The 17,500-nt window shown below is 43.8% G+C and overlaps 1 protein-coding gene across 5 annotated transcripts in view; it reads right to left on the reverse strand.

Annotated features, from left to right (window-relative positions):
- Positions 1–17,500, reverse strand: part of unc79 (unc-79 homolog, NALCN channel complex subunit) — a gene marked incomplete at its 5' end in the record, with an annotated part of 113,538 nt that overhangs the window by 25,848 nt on the left and 70,190 nt on the right. For all 5 annotated transcript variants that reach the window (XM_084310124.1, XM_084310122.1, XM_084310123.1 and 2 more), the window contains 15 exons: positions 35–112; positions 286–390; positions 1,961–2,071; positions 2,185–2,253; positions 2,606–2,779; positions 3,207–3,292; positions 3,457–3,569; positions 3,711–3,749; positions 3,897–4,037; positions 4,499–4,601; positions 6,752–6,868; positions 7,505–7,606; positions 8,550–9,791; positions 10,006–10,155; positions 17,260–17,422. In XM_084310124.1, coding sequence (XP_084166250.1) covers positions 35–112; positions 286–390; positions 1,961–2,071; positions 2,185–2,253; positions 2,606–2,779; positions 3,207–3,292; positions 3,457–3,569; positions 3,711–3,749; positions 3,897–4,037; positions 4,499–4,601; positions 6,752–6,868; positions 7,505–7,606; positions 8,550–9,791; positions 10,006–10,155; positions 17,260–17,422 — 2,793 coding nt within the window. The remainder of the gene's footprint in view (positions 1–34; positions 113–285; positions 391–1,960; positions 2,072–2,184; positions 2,254–2,605; positions 2,780–3,206; positions 3,293–3,456; positions 3,570–3,710; positions 3,750–3,896; positions 4,038–4,498; positions 4,602–6,751; positions 6,869–7,504; positions 7,607–8,549; positions 9,792–10,005; positions 10,156–17,259; positions 17,423–17,500) is intronic.

The following is a 17,500-nucleotide window of genomic DNA, read 5'->3' on the forward strand; positions in this document are numbered from 1 at the left end:
ATAAGATCCCATTACAGCACCACTTAAGACTTACCCCCGGCAGTGTTGCGATCATGTGCTTTTGGATGATGGTGGATTCGGCTAGTCGTGTACCGATGTCTGCACAAACAAACTGACAAATATGCACAACGTTGAGTAGTGACTTTACCGTCTAAATTTAAGACAAAAACCATGATTTCCATTGAATTCAAGACATAACAAATTCCGTTTGTGATCATGATAATAGGTACTGTAGATTGATGTAAGTGACTGCTTTATTATTGTTGTTGTTGTTGTTGTTGTTACCTGGACCAGCAGTAGTAGGTTTGTGTCAGGGATAGGAGACTTGAACTTGAGAGCCTGCAGAAGTTCGAGCACCACAATGCGGGACATGTAGAACTTATCTCTCTCCTAGAGAGAGAGAGAGAGAGAGAGGAGTAATTGCACTGATGCAGCAAGATCCCCTTTTTCTATTATCACTCTGCCTTACTCTGTGCTGTGAGCAGAGCATAAACTGTAACCTGAATAGATAGAGAGAGAATAGAGGTGGATGGACAGAGAGAGAGAATAGAGGTGGATGGATAGAGAGAGAGAATAGAGGGGGACAGGCAGAGAGAGAGAAAATAGAGGGAGAGTGGCGAGGCAGAGGAGTTGATTTAGGCCAGTCCAGATCTCTCCTCCCAGAGTCCCTGGCAGGCAGGCAGCTCAGATGAGGCTGTCAGGCTGCCCACTCCCTCCCTGAGGACAGACTGCTCTCTCTCTTCATCCCCTGCACACAAAGCCCAGCTGCCTGTTTACAAACCACACTGTCATCCTCTGGCTTCCTCTCTGCCTCTCTCTCTCTCGTTCTCTCTCTGCAATCATGTATACTCATGTAAGGTTCCAACAAAATGCAGAGAACGCTGACATTTCTCATTGTGTTGCTCGTTAACGCCCATACCTGTACACAGCACTTTCATAATTAAAAGGTAATGGAGCATGTCCGTGGTAAATAGCAAATCATAGGCTGTTCTTTAGCCAGGGGAGGAAATACACTCTCTTTAGTGCAATGCAGTCGTGACAAACAGAGCATGACTTGACAAACTTCGCTGGATCTAAAAGCTTTACTTTCCCTCCCAGAGCCTGGGGTAAAAGACAACTGGCACAGGGCTAAGAAGCCTGCGTTTTGGCCTCTAATACCTCACCTCCCCCAGAAAACAACTGCACAGGATACATTCCAAAAGCAATTTCTCACACCGACTCCAGGTTTTGAAAAGCAGATATTATACGGTGAGGGATTAAACAGGGTGTAGGGAAATCAATATTGCAGGAGACATAAAGCATGCAGCGTTGACAGTGGTGGAGCACAGAGGATCCATCCCGGCCTGATGGAGCAGACAGGCTCTGGCTCCATCTCTGCCCTCGAGACAGCCTCTCAGAAACGCACCATACATCCTCAGCCCCTGGCACCACAACTAATCATGTTAATCAATACTGGCTGATTGCCTACTTAATCACCTGTGACACACAGCCACATTTCTGTCTGGCTGGGGAGAGCCAGGGAAGTCGCAGCATTGCCACAAGATTGACTGTGGAAGGGACCGCAATATCCTTTTAAAGGGGCATTTCACCCAAGATACACTTTTTTTATTATGATATTTGATTATGTACCAGCCTTTGGTGAAATTGCTTCTCCGTGACTTTCTGCTACAGTCTTAAATCCATTACATATTAGTTTGTAATAGCATGTTAGATATTTAATGTTTTGTTTTGATTTAGATTCCCAACAAGCCAAGTATGCAAAACAACTAAAGTGAACTTGAAAACTATATTTTCCCTGTAGTACAGTAACTCTTGAGGCCCTGTTATCTTAGCATTGCAACTGTATGGCAACCTACAACATAGCATTTACAAACATGCGTTTTAAGAAAAAGAAATTCACACAACGAATATATTTATTTAAAAATACAAAATAAAGTGTAATATGTGCTGTCAACATTACCTTGTTGAAGGTTTTATAGCACAGGCCACACAGCTCTACCAAGTAGGACAAGCTGAACACACCATACTGGATGATAAAGCTCAGCAACTTGGAGAAGGGCTCCAACAGGCTCTGAAGAACAGTGGGGGGTTGGGGTAATGCAATGTTAGGATTTTGGACCAGGAGTGGTAAACCTGTACATGTATTATTATAATAATATCATTCATCGTTTGCTACAGGCTTACCCGAGTTGCATTTGTGGTGGGAATCTTCAGCAGACAAATGATTATTCTCAAGCTTGAATCCAGGGGACACTATTGAGACACACAGATGACACAGTACTGGTTGACAATATCTCCACCTCTACTTTGCAAAAGTAATTTAAGTGCAAAAGTTCATGTGACACAACATTCGGACATGGTGTATAACTGTAGCAGTTCACTGACTGGGTGCTCTTGTGTTTTCGCTGCCTGTGGATAACAGGCACTAGGTCATTGATTAGAGTCCCCTCCTCTGACCTCCAGGGTCAAAAACAGTCAAGTCAAATCAATGACCAGCGAAGGATTCTCCGCCTCTCTAGAATGGGCACTGGTATGGGGGCTGTGTGTGAGCTGTCTTAATGCTCTTAATCCGTGACTAACCACATAATACAGCGTATATATCTACCTTTAGAGGCAGCACAGAAGGCAGTTTGGTGAGGAAGGTCTGAAACTGGTTACAGATGGTGGTCCACAGGTTGCTAGGGGAATCCATGGGGAGGGCCTCCATGAAGGTGGCTATGTTGTCCAGGCAGTGCAGCATAGTGCCCCCTGTTGGCAGACTCTTCTTGTTGTTCATTCCCTGGTGGACACAGGGGGATAAACGATAACAGAGTTACATAATGAACAACCGTGTCCAGAGACGTTTCCACGTTACTGATCATCATTCGCAACTGATCAATCAAATCAAATGGCTCATTTGGATAATGGATGACATGGCCGTGGTTTAGAGCACTGAAGGGCAGTGGTGAGTGATCTGATTGACCCATTTGTCACCAGTGTTTATTGTTCTCCACACTATCAGGTCAGCTTATGAAACTGAACAATCCAAGACTGTGGCTCAGAGTGAGGCAGGATTTCCATAAAGGCTCTGCTGCCTTTGTCGTCTCCTTATCACACCGTGTCCATGTAGATCAACTGTGGAGGCCTCTCACTTGGACAAGAGCTCCTCCTGCTGGCTAAAGCCTGCCATGCGCGGCTCAATTAAAAGACACTAAATAAGATCCCACCTCGAGCAGCATGTTGAGGGCAGCAACAGAACTCAGTTCATTAAAGTCGATTAGGGAAGACGCCAGTGTTCTGAGGAAGCTCCCATCTGGAGGAGAGAGAGAGAGAGAGAGAGAGAGAGAGAGAGAGAGAGAGAGAGAGAGAGAGAGAGAGAGAGAGAGAGAGAGAGAGAGAGAGAGAGTGAAAGGTCACAGTGTGTCCAAAGGGAATCGTGTGTAATTAATAGTCATTGTGGGTGGTATATTAGGAGACCTTTGATGTTGCTCTGGAAGAGCTGGGGCAGGATGCCATTTGGAGCCAGCTGGTGGAACATGCAGCGGAGGAACTGTTTGGCAACGCCCGCTGCATTCCCTGGGATCAACACGCTGAGAGAGACGAGAGACAGTGGGAGTGGGCTTAAAGTTACATTAGCAGTCACACTTTTACATTAAACATTCAGCTCATCTATAATACAGTGTGCGTGGTAAGTATACACCGCCGGGCGTAATAACTTTGATGTCTCATACCTCTCAGCTTGGCCAGAGAAATTGGTACTCGACGCCAACCTGAAAGTATTAAAGCGCAGGATTAGTGGTGTGTGTCGCCGTTGAATTATTCACGAGCGGCGAGTTATGAAACCGCATCTAACGCTGGGCTACTGTAAACGTCGTGGGAGTGCAGATTGATCCGGTCACTGTAACCGTAGCATCTACCTTCCCACAGACTGCATGATGTCCAGCAGGAGTGGAGCCGCCAGGTCGGGGCTGAGGTGGATGAACATGGAGAGAACCACCACCGCCAGGCCCAGAGTCTCCTCGTCGTACTCCTCCAACACGGCCCCGCAGTCACGACACCTGTGGGTTTGGGTACATAATACATCATTTAAGCACCGTCCATCAATATTAAGCTGATTTAAAGGACACGTCAACATTATGAGAAATGCGCCTACCGTCTTCTCCAGAGTCAGACAATAAGGTAGATAGGCTACCAATTTCTTCTCTGTGCGTTCAGTAGAAAGCTATCCAGCTACAAGCTAGCCTAGCACAAATGAATGGAAGATACAGACCACTAGTCGAGCTCAAAACTCCAGGAGAGGTGTTTTGGGTCAACAGCTAAGCTAGTGGTCCGTATCCGCTTCCATTAATTTAATGCCTGCAGCCAGATAGCTTTCGACTGAATGCACAGAGAGGAAATTGGTATCTATCTTCTTGACTGACTCCGGAAAAGGCGGTAATCGTATTTCCCATAACGTTGGCCTGTTCCTTTAAATGTTGTGTAGCGAGACAGCTACAGCTGAACGGTCAACTCGTTTTACCTGTCGGCCATAGTGGTGGGCTGCTCGTCGATGAACTCCTCGGGGGCGGGCACGAACATGCTGACTGTGCTCGGGGCGGACAGGAGACTGGTCTTGGTGGGACCTGAGTAGAGCGACAATGACATCATTCATTAACCTCTTAAGCCTGATCGGCCCAGTACCGGGACGAAATTTATTTCACACAGATCAATACAGTCCGTATTAAGTTAGGTTGTGTTTCTTTTTCAAATGTAGCCAAGAGTAAAGACCATAACCCTATCAAAACAGCAGTCAAAGTGTATATTTTCAGCAATGTTTAGCAATGAAGTGTTATTAGCGAAATATGAGCTTATATCTCCACGCATTGCATCAGAAATCAGGATGATTTAGATACGAGGAAATTAAATCGAGGTCATGAAATCATTGTAGTCCTAAGAAAGAGGAGACCCAGGGCTTTCGATGGACGTCGAAATTTCATAAGACTACACTACCCAGCCCACACCAGCCACAGACACAGTGAAAATCGTGATTATATCTCACGGGTTGAACAAACCTCAATGTTATTGCCATAAAATACAACATATATTATTTCTTTACCTTTCTGTGAACATCTAGGAAAAAACTGCATCGCAATCTGGTAAAAAATGGTGGAGCTATGGACATTATACAAAAGTAACAGTACTTACAGTAGATTTCATTCATGGTATTTTCTGCCCTGTAACGGGCGCCTGGTGGTACTAACTCTACCATTGGAAAGAGGATATTTGGTCCGATCCATAGATGTATGACTTGGCCATAATAAGTTAATTTATAGGCCTGATATTCTATATTCTATATTTATATTTCATATATATGTGTCCGGATGGCAAAATTCAGTATGTGTCTACAAAAAAACATGTAAATCATCTGCCCTTTGTTCAGATGTTTTGTATACTTGGTCTCAATAGGTGCTGAATTTCACTTTTGGTCAATGTGTTATTCACCATCAAAGGTGAAAAACAAATTATTATAATAATAATAATAATTATTATATTCTCCTTTGGTTCATTACAATCTACTCAAGCATAGTAACAATATTTCTGACACTGGGAATACATTCCATGCGGTCCATAGATGTCCCCTAGATACCAAGAAGTGGAGCAATCTTCCATTTACTTGAGTATGTACTTTTAGGTGAATTTTCTGAAAATATGGCTACGGTTTAAGTCTAAGTTAAAGACGTCTTAAAAGAGGCACTAAGTAAGGTTTTTCGATCATTCGAAATGAGGGCGATGTAGACTCAACCGCATACTATTAAGTGGAATAATCCCATAATCGGTTGAGACTATGAGGTCCTCAACCCCCTCAACCCTCAACCCCCTGGCTGGGCGATATATGATCAAATATCATATCATAAAATGTTTCTTACTTTTGACAGTATTACAGTATTCGACTTAGTATTTAATTTTCCATACAAATTACAATGATATTATAGGTTTTTCCATCTCTATCCTGAATTTCCCCAAGGGGATCAATAAAGGAATATCTTATCTTATCTTATCTTTGTAATACAATTGTCATGGTGCTAGTTTATTCAAAATTGTGTTTCTCATCCAACTTCCATCACAAATCCATTTGTTTTAGGGCTGGGACTTTATCGCATTAATTTAGATTAATTAACTACAGAAAGAATTAAACGTAAAAATAAATTATGCATTTAATCGCATGATGATTTTTCTTTATTGTGTAAGTAAGAATGTTACCTTTCAAAGGAGACCAGACTCCCTGCATGTGCTATAAGTATAAAGTATACACTTTTTTTCTTAGTCTGGTTTGTTCATAAAAAATAAATAAAAATGTGTTAAAAATTGCATTGATCTGTTGGTCTGTGTAGTAGCTAATACAGGATTTTGCTGCTTAAACGTATGTATAATGTATATTCATTGATTCACTCGTATACCAAAATTCATTTGAATTGAAAAATTTTGCTTTTCGCATCAAATATTGATATGCGATTAAAATGTGATTAATTTCGATGAATTAACTATAAAGTCTTGAATGAATTCGATCAAAATGGAGCCAATGGAGGTTGTGGCAATGCTGTTTGGGGACCATTATGGGCCATGTTAAACTAGTATGTAGTTTCATAGTATTTATAGGCATGTTAGACTTTCTTTTGGCAATGGGAGTGTCTTCATTCAGTGTTTATCCTCATCATTAGTATCTTGTATTTTTATTATAAAATAGATACAGTTTTGTCGGTGACAGTGGTTTGGTGCTACTGTGGTGCCTGACCTGTATCCCAGGTGCTGATGTTGTGTGGAGCGCTGGACTGGTGTTCTAGTTGTCTCTTCATTAGCTGGCTCATGGTCAGAGCTCCCAGTGAGCCTCGCTTCACCTGGCGGTACTGAGCTACAGGTCAGAAACACACACACGCAAACACACACACGCACACACGCACGCACGCACACACACACACACACACACACACACACACACACACACACACACACACACACACACACACACACACACACACACACACACACACACACACACACACACACACACACACACACACACACACACACACACACACACACACACACACACACACACACACACACACACACACACAGAGAGAGAAAACCACCCGGATTGAGCTGTCTGGTAAGACATTTTCTGTACATTACTTTTTGAGTAATGGAGATGGGGAAGACACGTACATTAAAAGTTACACAACAAAAATGAAATGAAATGGTCAAGGTCTAGAATATTACAGAGAAATTTAGATAAATTCTACTAAATCTTGAGTATTTGGCTCAATACTTTTATCAAAGTTTTATCATGGCTTTTTATCATTGATTTATGTTTAAAGAAATGACTGATCTCCTGATTAAGAATAATAGGTCAAATATGAAATATAAAATATGGATTCTCTGAAGACTGCATTGGTAAGTTTATGTTTTTTTCCCATGATATGAAAATACATATATGCCCTACTCTTCTATTGACATCCAGAAAGAGAAAACGTCATTCAGCTCCTACTTGATACAGAAGAACGGTGGCTTGTTTCTGGCATAGCAGCTTCGAGGGTCGGGGCAGAGGCAGATTCTCGAGGCTTTTCCAGGGCAGACAGAACAGTGTGATCTGTATGGATGATGATTGGACAGCGTTGGCATCAACAGTGCCATCTTATGGCCATGAAGAATCGCACAGGGTACAGACACCCAGCAGCACCGGCACAAACACTGGGGTGTAGTGACGGGAAAACATTTGGAATATCGAGGGTTTAGTGTTAAATGTATTATGTACGTAGTTAAACTTCACAGTTATTAATGTGTGTTTTAAAGATCTACTGATTTTAATGATCTCCTTTATTGTCACTTCCTGTTTTGAGTGTTTGTGTTGTGGGTTGAGATTTGGAGACGTTAAAACATCAAAAGCACACATTTTTACATTTACATTTAGTCATTTAGCTGATGCTTTTATCCAAAGTGACTTACAAGTTCTGTACAACAAGTCAGCAGGAATTGTTCGTCAAACTGTGTCAAACTTGAGTGCTACAGACTTGAGTGCGTATTAGCATAGTAGGTAATAATATAGGCAAGGTAGATTCCTTAGTAGCAGATTACATACTGTTAGTTAGACAGTACAAGGTTAGTATTTCTTATTTAATTTCTTTTTATTTCTCATTTCAGATATTGATTGAAGAAGTTTGAAAATTGGGCGCTGAACACAGCAGTGGTGGTGAATTAGGTAAAGATTTAAGGGGTTACTTTAGATACATGTTTGTGCACTTTTGTAATGAGTGTTATGAGAACAGCAGAAGGGTGTTAATCTCTTGTTTGTATGGTTTCTTTACACAGGTGTTATATAACACAGGTGATTGTCCTGAAACTGGTCCTAAAATTCCTGAAAACAATGTTGCTTTAGCCTCCTAAAATCTTACAGGTCCCTTTGAATTTAAACTCTATTCAGGACACAGAGTGTGGCTATAACAGTGGTACAGTAGAAAGACATAATCAAAACAGGCTTATCTAAACCTCTGGAGGCCTGGTCCCTCTCTCCCTGTTCTCTGAACCATTCTTACCAGCCTCTGTGGGATGCTCTCTCAGCTTGTCTAGGGTGTTGAAAGAGATGTCCAGGTACTCCCTCTGGATGGCGCTCACGGCTATCTTCCTCTGCTTACGTTGTCGGGGAACTATCTGGATCTTAAACTCTGCCTCATTGTTGTCTTCCTCATCACCAGGCTTGGGGTCACTGTCTCCCTCGTCGCCGTTGTCATCGTCATCTTCGTCGTCACCGTACTCTTCGTCCTCGTTGACATTACTACGGTATTTATCTGGGGAGGACTGAGGTTCTGACGCATCCTCAGGGATGTCCAGGAAGATAGTTCTCACAGTGGGACTTGTCCTCCCTGGCGCCGTCCCTGCCTCGAGGGTTGCAGACATGTCGTCCAATGATGTGTCAGGAACGTGGGAAGTCTTCCTCAACAGGTCTCTCTTCTGTTGCAGGGTCATGGGGCTTTCGTGGCAGACATACTCTGACCAGTCAGGAAGCTCCAGAGAGGAACTGGGAGTAATAAGGTGTGGCCTCCTTGCCACAAGCGGCTGCTGGGGGCTCCCCTCTCCGGCTGAGTGGACCGGGGTCACGCAGTCCTTGGAGCAATCCTCCACACTCACCTGCACCAAGGGGGACAGTCGCAGGGTGCTGCTGCCAGCGGGAGAGGCAGGAGCCCTGGTGCCCCCATTGAGCCTCGGACACATGAGGTTGTTGAGGTCAAACTCCTCGTCGCTCTCCACGATCCTCAGAGGAGGCAGCGGCTCAAACACCAGGGAGTCGCTGTCCGACATGGAAAGGATGGAGTGCTTCTCTGGGATGGAAGTGCAGTCGGAGGACAGGTCAATGAGGTCCTGGTCGTCCTTTCCCTGAGCCGACCCCCCCGTGGAGCTCTGATCCCCCTTGTCCTCAAAGGTCTCCATGCAGCTGAGACGCACCTCCGGGATGACGGGCTTGGAGCCGCGATGGTCCAGGGGATCGCCGCCGTCGGCCCGGCCCGAGGACCCGTCGGATGACCCCTTTCCGCGGCGCCTGACATGGGCCGCGGCAGAGGAGGAGTGAGGCGGCCCCTGCAGGTCACAGCGGTCAATGCAGGACTTGCGGCGGTGTTCATCCAGGTTGAAGAGGATGGAGTCTGTGTTGGAGATGTCCAGAGACTTCTGCTTGTGCATGGCCTGGAGACGCTTCCTCCTGGTGCCCTCCTCCCTCACACAGTGCAGGATGCTGTCCTGGAGAGCACTGGCCTCACGGTATTCTGACAGCTCTATCTCACCTGACATGCACACACACAAACCACACACACACACACACACACACGCATGCACGCACGCACGCACACACACACACACACACACACACACACACACACACACACACACAGAAGGATAAGTTAACATGGAATAAGTAATCATAAAAACAAGCACACTACAATATAGTTTTATTAGCATTTTAACAACATTACAAAATGATGAGGCTGTTTTGCTTACTTTTCTGGGCATTGAGCTCCACCGGCTGGTACTTTACTGACTTGCTGCCTCCGATCCTCTTGAGACGGGCGAAGAAGGTCTGGGACTCCTTGTTGCCAGCACCAGTAGGAGTGTCATGGATGTCTGACTCATCAAATACACTGTCCTCCTCTGAAAAAATTTAAATAAATAAATTCAAAATACAAAATTAAAATGTGCAAAAAGTTAACATGTTGTGTCAGCACAAATGTATTGAAATTTCAGCTTTCAAATTAGCATTTTGAAACATATATGTTGCACATTATTAGTTTAGTTTAGTTTATTTATTTAGCACATTATTTAGAAAAAACAGTGCTAGGAGGGAACGAAGCCCGAAGGGCTTGTACAAAGTTCCACTCCCATCTCATTGTCCATAAACAATATGAACAAAATACATGTAAACATGGTCTAGAAAATAAACTACAAAACAGGATCAGAGACATAAGGCAGACACTATAGCGAAAACATGGAAGATTGACACGAGTCAATAACAAGAACAATCTTTTTATTTATTTATTTAAATTTTTTTGTACAAGAGGGCAAAGGAGAGGAGAATAACATACTAGCAGTATATCATGAGGAAAAACAAGCAGCCATACAGTAGATGTAACACTGGAGTGCATCTGCACAGGATGCACAGGAGTAACTTAATGTGATGGTGATTTATGTTGAAATTAAATTAGATATATTTTTTTTGATCCACTTTTTCTCCCATTTTCTATTGTTCTCCCATCCCAATTTTCGTATAGACCAATTCAACCCTCCCCTGTCTTTGAACGCTGTTTCATGCCTCCCACAAGCCGGCTGCAATGTGGACTAAGTCATACATAGCACGAGTCCCCTCCGATACTCGAGGTAACAGCAGTCGCATCTTTCCACCTGCGCGGCTCGATCTTTCAGCGTCAGGGGTCTGGGCTTTGGAGGGGCCCCGCCCTCGTCGCGTCCTGATTCTACTGCGCAGGCGCACCAACCGACCTGTAGGAGTCGCTATCCACAATGCCTGATCCCCACCCATCAGTTTCCCTCCCCCTAATACGGCCAATGTGTATTAGTGCGGACGACCAGCTAAACTGAAAGCAATGTGGAGCGGTGGGTTGATGGCTAGATGTCTGACAGAAAGGTAAGTGGAGTTTATTACTATGGTTTGTTGGATATGAGTGAAATTCTGATGAAAAGATGAAGAAACTATGGTTTAGTTTAGTTTATTCTGATCCCCATTAGCCATTGACACAGGCATAGGCTACTATTACTGGGGTCCACACAAATCAATACAATACAATATATGGAAGGAAGATCTTGCCTATTGTTAATGAACTTGAATATGAATGAGCATGTTTGAAAGGTATTAAACTTTGTCAATTGATAATAGAGAATATTTGCGGAACAGAGGTGCAGATGGTTCATATCTGGTAGAGTGAGAAATCATCCTGAGGAACCTCTTCTGGATTATTACTAATTTGTTAAGATATGATGGATATGTTGCAGCCCAGACTATATTACAGTAGTTAAGGTAAGGAAATAAAAAGCTATAATACAAGGTTAGATGGGCAGAAGGATGTATCATGGGGCAGACCTTTCTCAAAATTCCAAGCATCATCATTGATTTTTTGCATACATTGTCAATGTGATTGTGCCAATTTAACCCTTCATCTACAGTAACTCCTAAACATTTTGTGAAAGGCACTTGGAGAATTTCATTTCCATTAATTAATATTTTAGATTCTTCTTTAGGGTAGTAGGCCTACTTATTTTTGTTGCAGAAGATCATGACATAATTTTTTTTGACATTTTTGAGATATTCAAGAGATCCTCCAATAATTTCCATTCCACGGAGCAAAGAACCTCAATGGCAACGCCTACATGTGCCTGTTCAGCCAGAGGCGAAGGGGCAGAGTAAATGTTGGCTTGGGCCAGGAAGACCAGGAAGACCGTGCAGGTGATTGATTGAACATTTTATTAACAGATTGCAGAATGGGTACAATACAGTATGTCTGTGAGGTTTGGTCCGCTCCCCGCCACACGCTCCGTTCCTTTAAGGTGCCGTGTTGGTTGGTGCATTCCCCGCCACACGCTTTTGGAGCAAGTATCAATCTCATCCCGCAGCTGTCACAGTTTGTAATTAGCGCCCCTGAAGGCTTTATATACACAGACCTCCTTGCTATCGATGTTGGGTCGTTCTGGAATACAACTGCATATACCTGCCTTTCCCCGTCGCTGTTCCTGTCATCTTTCTCTCCAGGACCTTTTTGTGGAGAACCGCTGTGGAGAACCTGGTTCCCCGTTTGGAGCTGCGCCTCGTTATCTGCCCGCTTTACGCGTTGCGCTCTGGTGAGTTTTTGGAAACAGTCTTTTTGGATTATCAGTTTTTTGTGTGTTTGGTGAACACTGAAGAAATACCGTTTTTGTTTTGTACTGGACTCAGCTAATTTGTGTGTTAGGATAACACTGAAGAATTCCATTTTGTTTTGCACTGGACTCAGCTAATTTGTGTGTTAGTATAACACTGAAGAATACCGTGTTGTTTCTCACTGGACTCAGCTAACTTGTGTGTGGTACACCGAAGATCAAGTCACTTGGGATTAATACTGGTCTCAGTCACCTCTCTGCCTCTGTGTGTTCGTTGGGCTGTTTCTGATTTCTCTCTCTCTCCGTTTTCCACCGTGAGTGAAAGCTGGGAGTATCTGCAGAGCCGCTGCAACGTCACATGCCAATTCCTCACCACTATCTACTGGGAGTATCTGCAGAGCCGCTACATCGTCACATGCCAGATCCCCGTTTGTTTGATTACTGTACCTCATCCATCTTGTGACTCTGTAAATAAATACGCCCTAGCTTTTGGCTAACTCTGAACTTCCTGTCTGTGCCGTTGCGTTTGAGGTCGGTTACAAACCATAACAATGTCTCAATACCCATAATTGTTAAGGGATTTTGAGGATAACTTGACATAAGTCAGGCTTTTCGGTTCCACAAAGCAAGTTTGGCTAAATCACTATGGCAACAGATCCATACATTTGAACCTGCTCCGGCGCAGGATTACTTAAGTTAGCTGGATAAGCTTGCCACTCCCTCTGGAAAAAATGCCAGCTCCCTTCCTCAGAGATCCCATTATACCATTCTGAATAATGTTTTTGTGCTTCGTTTTTCTAGAGGGGTCGCGAGCAGCCGTGGGGGGTCGCAAGATGATTTCCAGAATGTATTGATTTCATAGAATCTATGAAATAGGCCTATAATTAAAAACAATAAAAATACATTAAATTGGTCAAATAAATGCTTTTGAAATGTAAAATAATAGACCTAAAATGCTGATAATAAATCATATTCAGCCTATGGATTTACTTTGTCCTAAATAATGCATGTCATAGCTACGCTATACGCTTTACGCATGGATTGTGGATGTGAATTACGAGGAATCTGAATCTGTGGATTGTTGAATTGCATCACTGTCACACGTTATTGTGATATTGTAACTGGGATTAAAATGTCTGAGGAGAAAAAGGCAGAAGAGGCTGAGAGAGAGCCTGGTTAAATTGATTGGCTCACGCAGGGCGAAGCTGGGTGTGTTGACTAGGCACAAGAATGAGTTGGATGCGCTGTTTGACGGACTTGATGACGTGAACGTGGGAAAAGTGAATGAGCAATTGCAAGCCTTTGATGTTTTGATGAATGAATTTGAGAAAATGCATCAATCTGTTCAAGCTCTGTTATCTGATGATGAAAAAGAGGGTGATGAACATGACTGGTATAAACTAAATGTTAATCAATTCAATGCATTTATGGATGATGTCCGAAACAGATAAAAATCTGATTAATAGTGAAACTGTTAATAGCCTCCAATGCTTATTAGTGCGTGTAAACGTTTGCATGGTTCAACCACCTCCTATAATAGTGGGGGTCGCGGCTCTCTGACACCGTTATTCCGGGGGTCGCGGCCTGAAAACTTTGGGAACCCCTGATCTACACATACATGTATTTACTGTATATAGTACATGATACCTAATATCCTCATAAGTATCTATTCATTCGTATCAATTAGATACGCTTTGGGCTTGTTTTTATCTACTTATTCTGAAAGAGTTGAAATAATCATTTTCACTAGCAAGATCTCATTCTATGATTCATTCCTACTGCCAGCAGGCACATTTAAAGAAATACAATCTGATTGATTGGGGTAATGAGGCACTTCAAATTAGCCTATACATATGCATTTAACTTGTCTGCGATATTTTCCCGTTAGAAGATCATGGTTTCGGCGATCGACGCCTCCCCCTTTTGAACTAAGACGGCCACGCGCAATTATCGTGATTACTGAAGTCTGGTTCGAATTAACAAGATTGTTTGAGCCCGAATCAGCCTTTGAGAAACCGATATAGCCTGACTTCAATCATCGGGTTAATTTAAGCTGGCTAATGGGACTTTTGATCGTCTTAGTTGAACCAGGTACGAGGAACAGGGCCCAGGGAGTCTACAGTTCCAAACAATCAAGGTTGTCCTGCCCTAGAAGTTACTGTGTCTACATGAGTAGAGCTCTGGACTCGAAAGATCACCGGTTCGAGCCCCGGTCAAGGCTGGTCGGAAAGTGGTGTTGTCCAGCAGGGGGCACTCTGTCAGTAACAATGCCCCTGTTATAGTGATAGGGACACCGTACAGCTGCGAGTGCCGTCCTTCGGATGAGACGTTAAACCAAGGTCCTGACTGAATTCGGTCGTTAACTCTTTGGACGCCAGACCCGAGGATAGTCGGGTTATCTCGCCATGCGTTGAGCGCCAGGACCGCCGAAAACCCGAGTATAGTCTGGTTTTCATCGTTATTTCTTTTATTCGATATTTCCATTCATTACAGGCACACGGACTCTGGGTTAACATGGGGAATCATACTGAGAATGCCAAAGTCGGCTGCATCCACCCAGGTGGCAGTATCGAGCACCCTTTGAAACATTATATCTTGGCCTGTGCGTTGATCAAATGTCGCCGGGCACACTTTTCTTTGTCGGGCGAGGCGGGCGGGTATCCCGATCCCATTGAGAAGTGTCAAATGCCTCCGATGCATCTGTTGTGGTGGATTATGTTGACGACACGATGGACACCGGTACTTGGACTTGCGATCAGACAATTGGAATATTCTTTTTGGGGTACCTCATAATGAAGGTAAGGATTCAATTATATCAAACCTGCTTTGATCTAACCATGATTTCACCTCGATCGCAACGTGTGTGTGTGTAACGTTACTCCACAACGTATGCCGTTGGTGACTATCAAAGCATCAAAAAACGACCCCCCCCCCCCCCCCCCTTTCATGCATTTATGATGAAACATAATACCTATTATATATATTTGATTTGGAAATAGTAGTGTGTCCAGGCGAGAAACGGCAACGCTTTTAGTGAAATTCACGTTTTGCTGCATATCGCCGTTTTCTGGGATTAGACAGGATCACTCTAAAACTATACTCATATTCACCACGGTATAACACGCGAATGTATTGACGAAAAAATTTATTCTTTTTCACATATTGAACTATAGATAGGTGATGTCAAATGGGCCATAGCATTGTATCCATAGCTATAATATAGAATATATATATAGCCCTGCAAACACCGCCACTTATTCCTATCTTTTAGAGCGTTGGAGTGGTAGGAAGTTGGAACAAAGATGCTCTAGGCTTCCGGCGCTGATTGAGTTAAAGAACCCAGGACGCCTATCGTAAAGCGTAGTGGGTTCCCCCGATGTTTGATTGATTGATTGAAAACTTTATTAACAGATTGCAGAATGGGTACAATACAGTACAGCTCAATACACACAATTGTTAAGGGGATGCAGACCAGAGAAAGACTTTCGTCTTGTTTACATCAGGGTCCCCCATTTTCAATTCATCAGGACATATATGACATACATGACATACAGATAGACAGTACTGCTACATCTATACATTTATGACATACCAGATTTGCAAATACAGTACTGTTTGTGATACAAAAATAATCCAGAAAAGGGAGTATATACATTTGACGTAAAAACTGTACATTGGAGGAGGTTGGGTGGGGTTGGGTAGGAGGGGTTGGGGGGGGAAACACTGTACAACTTGTACAGTGTTTCCCCCCCCAACCCCTCCTACCAGTACAACTGTACAAGCAAGACTGTACATTGGAATATTGACAACCATACTAGGTAATTTACTGTACATTGGAGGGGGTTGGGGGGGGGAAACACTGTACAAACAAGCAAAACTGTACATTGGAATATTGACAAAACCATATTAGGTAAATGACTGTACATTGGAGGGGGTTGGGTTAGGACATTTACAGGGGCCAGTTTCGAATTGCAGTCTCCCGTAGGTGTTCTTTGAGAGTGGTTTTGAAAGTGGGTAGTGATTCACATTCCTTTACAGCTTTAGGTAGGGCGTTCCACATTGATGTGGCATAATTGCGAAACGTGTTTAGTCCCTTGTTTGAGCCGAATCTGGGTTTAACATGATTTGTGGAGCTCCCTCTGGTGTTGTGATCGTGGTATTCACTGTTCCTGGCCAAATTCCCAATCAAGTCCTTGACATCAAGGCCACTCAATCATCCCTCCCCCCTTAATTGGCTGATATCAATCCCTGTCTCCAGGGCCGTTCAGCCATTGTGTAGTGTGATGTGTGCCGGGTGCCAGTGTATGGTAGCCATTGAGCCTGCGTAGCTCCTCTTTTTAAAATGTTCTCCCATCCCAATTTCGCTGTGCCAATTCTTCCCTCCCTTGTCTTGAACGTTGTTCGCATATGCCCCCCACTGGCCGGTTGTAGGGAGGATAGAAGCCTTGCATCACGTGTCCCCTTCGATACACGAGGAGGCAGCCTGTCACATCTTTTCACCTGCCAGCGCGGACTCTCATTGGCGAGGTGTAACGTGTGGGAGGCTCACACTACCCCCGCCATTTCCTGTCTCTGCTGTGCAGGCGTCCCCCAACCGACCTGTAGGAGTCGCTGTCCACAACGTCCAGATTACCACCCATCGACTTCCACCCGCTAACTCTGCCAATTGATTTAGTATGACGGCTGGCCCAAGCCGGAGGCAACGCCGACAGTCGGATTCGAACCCGGTGTCTCTTGCGTTGGTGACAAGCACAATGTCCGCTGCGCCACCCAGCCGCCCTGAAGGAGGCAATTTCCACCCTACAGTACGTTGTAACACGCTTTGAGTCTGAGAAAAGCGCTATATAAATGTAATGAATTATAATAATAATAATTATTATTGTGTCTCACCTTTTTCCTTCTCACTGTAGCGGCTCATGTTGGAGTTGTCGCTGTACAGGGGTCCTGCGGTGGTGTGCGGTCGACAACTGTGATACTGGGCGTTCAGTGTGTTGATGGTGATGTGGATCAGGTGAAGGACGACTTTACTCCCATCCATGTCTCTGTAAGGGTACTGTGGGCGACAGAACACAGATTATAACTGCATGTTCTAAGATATCTCAAAACGTGTATAGTAACTTCAACTCATGTT

Source organism: Notolepis coatsorum, assembly GCF_963971535.1.
Source record: "Notolepis coatsorum genome assembly, chromosome: 3".
NCBI lineage: Eukaryota > Metazoa > Chordata > Actinopteri > Aulopiformes > Paralepididae > Notolepis > Notolepis coatsorum.